Genomic DNA, 8061 nt, shown 5'->3' on the forward strand with positions numbered 1-8061 from the left:
ACATATATTTCTATTGTTTTATTGTTTTTTAGGATACTTGTGTATATATGTGTATTAGGTTTTTATTTATATAAATAATTTCAAACATTAGATATATTTTTTTCATACAAATATTTTTAGGTAGAAACGCTTGTACAAGAGGAAGATGCCCAACCACTAGATAAACCACTAATAGCACCTACTAGAAAAGCAAAATTTCAAATAAAACAACAACAGCTGCCTGAAACCACATATAGCATTGAATTTTTAGCAGATATGATGGATGCACCACATCTTATTAGAAATGTAGTTTTGCTGGGACATCTTCATCATGGCAAAACTACTTTGGTTGATTGTTTGGTACAACAAACGCATCCTTATTTACATAATATAACCGATGAGAAACCACTGAGGTATTGTTATAAAGCACTTTATTTGTTAAACCAATTATTTAAAAAAATATATAATTTTTATTTATATATGCTATTAGATATACGGATACATTATTTACCGAGCAACAAAGAGGTGTCTCCACAAAAGCTACTCCTGTCACTCTCTTGCTACAAGATGTTAAATCTAAATCATATCTTTTAAATATATTTGATACATCCGGCCATGTGAATTTTTCTGATGAAGCAACAGCTGCAATCAGATTATCTGATGGTGCAATATTAATCGTTGACGCTGCAGAGGGAGTGATGCTGAACACTGAACGCCTGCTGAAGCATGCAATTCAAGAAAAGCTTGCTTTGACAGTTTGTATAAACAAGATAGATCGTTTGATGATGGAATTAAAACTACCACCCTTGGATGCTTATTACAAACTGCGGCATATTATTGAAGAGATCAACGGATTAATAGCACTATACTCTTCGGATACTGAGAATCCTGGCTTTGTGTCACCTGCTGTAGGAAATGTTTGTTTTGCTAGTTCTGAATATAATGTATGCTTTACTTTGAAATCGTTTGCTGCACTCTATGCTAGGAACTATCCTGGACTCAATGCCAACGAATTTGCCAAACGGCTCTGGGGTGATATTTATTTTAATCCTAAGACACGGAAGTTTACCAAGAAACCACCTCATAATACTGCACAGCGAAGTTTCATTGAGTTTATCCTGGAACCTCTGTATAAGATATTCGCGCAAGTCGTCGGTGATGTAGACACAACATTACCTGATGGTAAATTTCTCTTTTTTTATTTTTCATAATCCTTATAGTGATTTGAAGGATAATTATTTTATATATATATATATATATATATATATATATATGTGTGTGTGTGTGTGTGTGTGTATATACTTATTTTATGTGTAGTTCTGGACGAACTCGGTATACGATTAACATCCGAGGAAATGAAGATGAATATTCGACCGTTATTGAGACTTGTCTGTACACGATTCTTAGGCGATATGTGCGGATTAGTGGACATGTGTGTCACTCATGTACCTAGCCCGCAAGCACATGCACCCACTAAAGTACAACACGTTTATACTGGTCCGATAGATTCGCCTCTCGCGCAAGATATGATTAATTGTGATCCTGACGTTAGTATCTTAATTTCAATATTATTAGCATTTAATTAATATAATTATATCAATAACATCAATTGTAATGAGAATATTTTATTAATAAAAAATGAAAAATTTTAATTTTATATTCCATTAGTTAGCTTCATGATAAATTGAAGAAATTAATTTCAAAATCTCATATTAAGACTTAGAAATTCATTTGATATTACAAATCTCACTTATTTTAATATAATATGTTATAGATATATTTTATAAGAATTTTTTTTTGTAGGGGAGATTGATGATCCATAGTACAAAAATGTATCCAACTGAAGATTGCACCTTATTTGTAGTTCTTGGTAGAGTAATGTCTGGTACATTAGAAGCAGGACAACGTGTTCGCGTATTAGGTGAAGCGTATTCACGCACAGACGAAGAAGATTCGCGTGTTCTGACAGTAGGCAGATTGTGGATTAGTGAGGCGCGTTACTCAATTGAGTTAAGTCGCGTGCCTGCAGGTAATTGGGTTCTCATAGAGGGAATTGATCGGCCGATCGTAAAAACTAGCACCATCACGGATCTCAACAACTCTGAAGAGTTGCACATCTTTCGGCCGCTCAAGTTTAACACACAAAGCGTTATCAAAATTGCCGTCGAACCGGTGAATCCATCCGAGTTACCAAAGATGTTGGATGGTTTGCGAAAAGTAAATAAGAGTTATCCGCTGCTGGGCACACGAGTGGAGGAAAGTGGCGAGCACGTTGTGCTAGGAACTGGCGAACTTTATCTCGACTGCGCAATGCATGATCTACGTCGTATGTATTCTGAGATCGATATAAAGGTGGCCGATCCGGTAGTTGCCTTCGCAGAAACTGTCGTAGAAACCAGTTCCCTCAAATGCTTTGCCGAAACACCAAATAAACGAAATAAATTGACGATGATAGCGGAACCGCTTGAAAGGGGTCTTGCTGAAGACATAGAAGCCGAACATGTCCGTATTACATGGAACAAGTAAGTAATCACATAGGAAATTGATATGCTTGAATATATTTAATATTATTATATTATATATTGTGTCTGTGTGTAAAAATTAATAAAAAGACTGAGAAAATATTTATTATTATTATTATTTCAGAAAGAGACTAGGAGAATTTTTCCAAACGAAATATGATTGGGATTTATTAGCAGCGCGAAGTATATGGGCATTTGGTCCTGACTCTACAGGACCTAACATTTTGGTGGACGACACATTGCCTTCTGAAGTAGATAAAACATTATTGAACAGTGCCCGCGATGCTATCATCCAAGGCTTCCAATGGGGAACTCGTGAAGGTCCGTTATGTGAAGAACCTATCCGGAACGTGAAATTCAAAATCCTCGATGCAGTCATTGCGCAAGAGCCATTGCACAGAGGAGGTAATTAGCATATAATATACGTAGCACTAGCATATAATATATATAACATATAATATACGATATTGATTTATAAATCAATATATAATATAAAAGATATATCGAGAACGCATACAAAAAATAAAAATAAAAAAATTAATCGAAAAAGTTTACATAATATTCATAAATGTTTTACTTTAAAAAACAATAAAGACGCAATTATATAAAATGTACATGCAATTCTTGTTTAAAAACATATTAAATTTTGAAAAATATAAAATAGGGTAAAGTACACAGTGAATATATGGCATACCTATAAATCAACGCTTAAATGTAGAAAAGATAAACCACTGAACATTAAAATAACAATGGGTCCCTGTCGTATGTAATTTCATTAAATTTATCTTTTCATTTTCTCAATTTTTTTTCTTTATTTTGATGGTTTTTCATAGTAATGGTCAATCACTGTCATTTTTCTGTTTAATAACTATAAAACTTATGGTCAATAACTATCATTTTTTTAATACAAGTTCTTACTGTTGAAAAAAATGAAAAACATGGTCTTATGCAAAGTTTTTGTATTTGACATATTCTTTGAACTTTATTTAACGTTTGCTTTGCATCAAATTCAAATTTCAAATAATTTCAATAGTGATTGCAGTGATATTAATTTTCAGCATTTAAGTGGTCAATCATTATATATTTTATTTTATAAAATTTATAAGAAAGAATTCTTAAAAAAAAAATAGTTTATATTTACGATCTTAAATTTAATTTTTCAGAAAATACTTGAAGTATTTACGTATAATTACAAGTATATTCTATAAATAGGTTAACCATGCTAGAAGCTGAATTGAAAGCTTTACAAGGAAAAACTGCAATTTCTATAATTTGCACATATTAATTTTACTTTCAGGTGGTCAAATCATTCCTACTGCTCGACGTGTCGCATATTCAGCTTTTCTCATGGCGACTCCACGACTGATGGAACCATACTTGTTTGTCGAGGTACAAGCACCCGCGGATTGCGTGTCTGCTGTTTATACTGTTCTGGCGAAACGGCGAGGTCATGTAACGCAAGATGCCCCAGTCCCAGGCAGTCCTTTGTATATAATCAAAGCCTTCATACCAGCGATCGACAGTTTTGGCTTCGAAACAGATTTACGAACGCACACTCAAGGCCAAGCGTTTTGCCAATCTGTTTTTCATCATTGGCAGATTGTACCTGGAGATCCTCTGGATAAGAGCATTAACATGAGACCATTAGAACCACAACCAGCCACCCATTTGGCCAGAGAATTTATGTTGAAAACGCGAAGACGCAAGGGACTATCCGAGGACGTATCCATCAACAAGTTCTTCGATGATCCTATGTTGCTCGAGCTAGCTCGACAGGATGTATTGCTAAATTATCCTCTCTAATTTACTAAATATACATATATATATCAAAATGATTTGAAGTGTAAGATACATTATCATACATTAAAGTTTCTTAAAGAAAGATGTCTCGTATTAAAGTGTATGTCTCGCATTAATGAATATTAATTCCACATTTTCTTCCACATCAAACCATATCCTTTTAACGAAACAAAAAATAATTATCGATATAATTTAATTTCATTATCATTTTATAATTTGCTTGTTGTCAGAATCTAAAGAATGAAGTTGTTAAAGTATAGGCTGTAGAAAAAAAGGATTAGAAAATTTATCATCTATATTCAAAGAATAAAGGTTTAGGAACTCTTAGAGGTTAACGTTCAATTCTCGTCTTGTAAATATATATAATTTTGTAGGCAAAACGTTATTCTAACTCATAATAAAATAGTCATCGCTTTGTTACGATTAGTACTACTTATTATTTTCATTATTTAAAAGTAATAAAATAAAAAAGCACTACATTATTAGATCAGATAATCGCAGAACGATCTTTCTTGCAAAATCTATTTTTTAGAGTTATTTTTTGCGATTTATCTCTTAATTATTAAGTAAGATGACCCTTTCTCTGAAATCTATCTTTAAATTTAGCGATTCTCACAATTTATAGTAGTATTATATTATTTTCAAAAAAATAGTATCTTGAATCATAATTTCTTATTATATTATAATTATAGTCCGTTTTTATTCAGGATAATGGTTTATATTTTCCAAATTATATAAATGCACCTGATAATAATTAATAGACATGATTTTATCGTTGACGAATTTAATCCTCATTAATTCTTCGTCTATTGAAAACCCTTTCGAATCCTTCGATATTTCGGTGTTGTTCTAAACTGTTTGCCACAAATCTAGCCTATAAATTAAGAAAGATATTTATCTTCCTCTCCTTTTTATTATTCTAAATAAAGGGATTATTTACTAAATCACTAAATTGCTTAAGTAAATATTATTAACAACAAATTAAAGTTGCTGCAAACTATTATACTGACTTAAATAAATTGAAAAAATTCCATTAAAAATAGGCAATTATCCTGTAGTTTTAAAATTGCCGCATCGGTATTTAGCTTTTCAGTACAATATATGAAATCGCGAAAACCGCATATCAGATTTTGTGCTAAAAAATCTTGTAACATTATAAGTTTGTCGCGTCGCATGCTCCTACTTCCTCCAATCGTAGTTCCTACTCACTCAAACGTGCATATAGGAACATGTTGAATATTGGAGTATGCTACGCGAACCTTACATTACAATTGTGCATTGGAAAGTGGAATAATTGCGACAAATGACAAATGAGGCTTCATAATGCAACTGTTGTAAAATTCTTCAATACGATTGATTCTTGCTTCTGATTCTTTATAAATCTAAATCAATCGTATTGAAGAATTTTACAACAGTTGCAAAGTTGCTTTCTCTGCAGCTATTCATAAATCTGTTCGCATTGCTTGAAATCTCCAAAAATTTTTGTACTTAAAGGAAATAAATATATATACATATATGAACGTTAAAGAGAGAGAAAGCGAAGATGCTAAGTGGAAAAAGTAACGCGAACAAACTATAATAATAAACTAATTTAATGGCATTTTATCAGCGATATTTCACATTCATACTCAACTGTACTCAACGATTTTAGGAAAAGATTTATGGCCTAAATATCCATCTATTCTTGCTATTTTTAAATAAGTAATCTTTGTTATTTTGCCTTTGCACTTCAACCGTTTTATATATTATATGTTTAACATTGATAATGATCCGATCGGAGTCGAAATATTTCAAATTAATCATTTCAATGTAATCTATTTATTTGTATTTTTGCATCAGTACATACACTCATCGACTAAAAGGTTGCAATATTTTTTTTTAATGAGTTTCAGAATGCAGTTTGCTTATCGAGCGATTGGTTCTTACTTATGGATGCGTAGGTAAAGACCAATTGCTCGGTGAGTATATAGGCTGCATTTTCCAAAAACCATAGAAAAAAATCTGTTGCAACCTTTTAGTCGGCGATAGTATACATTAAATTTATTATTTTGACTTTTGGCTCGTAGCCCTTCTCTTCTCGTAGCATACTCTTATTTAATTTCATTACTTGTGTGTGAGCTATATTATATTATTATAATATCGAATCTTAAATTCCATGATTTCCAATATGTAGATACACGGAAATACTGCGTAATCTCAAATCGAGAGGGACTCGACTTCTTGAGAACATTCGGTTTTGCAAATCAGAGACATCCGTTTGCTATTTCACCTCGAAAATCGTTCGGCAACTCACATCTTTCTGCTACATGTCATCTCATCTGCGTTCAATATTAACATTTCTAGAGCCAATCGAGCTGTTCGATTTACTCCGGATTCAACCGAGCTACAAACGCTATCGAATAGAAATTGATGGAGTACATTGTGTACAATATTTAACGAGGAAAGTAAGTTTTCAATTTTTTTTCTCTTTATAAATTTGAGGTTACGTATTTGAAAACAGAATAATTTGCTAGTTAATTTTTAGATCAAAGCTTATGTAGCACATATGTATAGAGTGAAATAAAATTTACATCAATTAAACGCACCTCTTGGAGATACTGGGAGATACCTACATAGCGACGGACGCGAGAAAGTTGCGCGTCGCATCGTCGCACTGCTTGCGCACGCGGCGGGCGGAGCTACAGCTGATTGCAGCTGCGCGTTACTAAATAGGCGGGTTCGATGGTCGGAGTCAGGCGCCATTTTAACATCCTTGGTCATTCCCATCTATCCGCCCATAGGCCAGACTAGTACCCGCCCGACGGACGCGATGCGTCCGCGCGCGCGCGCGCGCGCAAAACCGCCCGTTCGTTACAGCCGGCGGCGCAACGGCAACCTTCGGCAACGATGCTATCGCAAACGATCGATCACCCCGTAGTACTCTGACGTCCCCTTTCATGCCCTCTTCTCCTCCCTACGCTCCATTCTTCACCTACACGCAAACAACCGCGCACGATCCGACGCACCCTTCGCTGTTTCTATGCGACGATTCAGCTTCTATCGCTAATTAACTACTTGCGATAGAACCAGGATATGACTAAGTAGTACATTTATATTTTTATTGATGGATTTTTGATTATTTGATATACTGCTTTTTAACGTTTTTTTTTTATTTAATATAATAGTCAGGGACGGAGACTTGACTTTTCTGGATGTGGGGTATCTTATCCAAATGAGGGAGAGGGAAATAATTTCAAATAGTACAAATATTTTATCTGTTTTGTTGTATTATATATGTGTGAAATATATATATTTCTACATATACATATACACCCTAGTTACAAATACTGTTTTTTGTTAAATCACTTAAAAATTTTTATTTGTCAAAATTAATATATTTATTTAAATACTCCAAATTTTGGGTGTGAAATTCAACACCCACAGAAGTTCTGGATGTGGGAAGCTCTATACTAGAGATCCTAAAAGTAGAAATCGGCCAATGCCAACGTGATTGACTCTGCCATGTTGTGAAACAGATGTGAGAGTGAGAAAAGTGAATATGAGAGTAAGAGTAAGCGACACCAGCTTGCTGTCAAAATTCTCATTGAAATTGGCTCGTTGATATATTGGTGCGCATTTCCAAGATCACGTGATTTCCGGTTTTACAATGGACGCGTTCAAGCCGAACAAAGCTGCTAGCCTGCTTGCCAAGCAAATGAATATAATTGGTTGTTACGTTGTTACTTATAGATCCAACCAATTACTCAATCATTCGGCGAAC

At 33.8% G+C, this 8061-nt stretch overlaps 1 protein-coding gene across 4 annotated transcripts in view; it reads left to right on the forward strand.

Annotated features, from left to right (window-relative positions):
• Positions 1-4383, forward strand: part of LOC108748572 (116 kDa U5 small nuclear ribonucleoprotein component) — an 18870-nt gene extending 14487 nt beyond the window's left edge. For all 4 annotated transcript variants that reach the window (XM_018486806.1, XM_018486803.1, XM_018486804.1 and 1 more), the window contains exons 3-8: positions 121-392; positions 470-1161; positions 1297-1526; positions 1783-2501; positions 2626-2906; positions 3799-4383. In XM_018486806.1, coding sequence (XP_018342308.1) covers positions 121-392; positions 470-1161; positions 1297-1526; positions 1783-2501; positions 2626-2906; positions 3799-4304 — 2700 coding nt within the window. In that variant the 3' untranslated portion in view covers positions 4305-4383. The remainder of the gene's footprint in view (positions 1-120; positions 393-469; positions 1162-1296; positions 1527-1782; positions 2502-2625; positions 2907-3798) is intronic.
• Positions 4384-8061: the final 3678 nt, after the last annotated feature.

The sequence above is a fragment of the Trachymyrmex septentrionalis genome, unplaced genomic scaffold (assembly GCF_001594115.1).
Source record: "Trachymyrmex septentrionalis isolate Tsep2-gDNA-1 unplaced genomic scaffold, Tsep1.0 scaffold232, whole genome shotgun sequence".
Classification (NCBI taxonomy): domain Eukaryota; kingdom Metazoa; phylum Arthropoda; class Insecta; order Hymenoptera; family Formicidae; genus Trachymyrmex; species Trachymyrmex septentrionalis.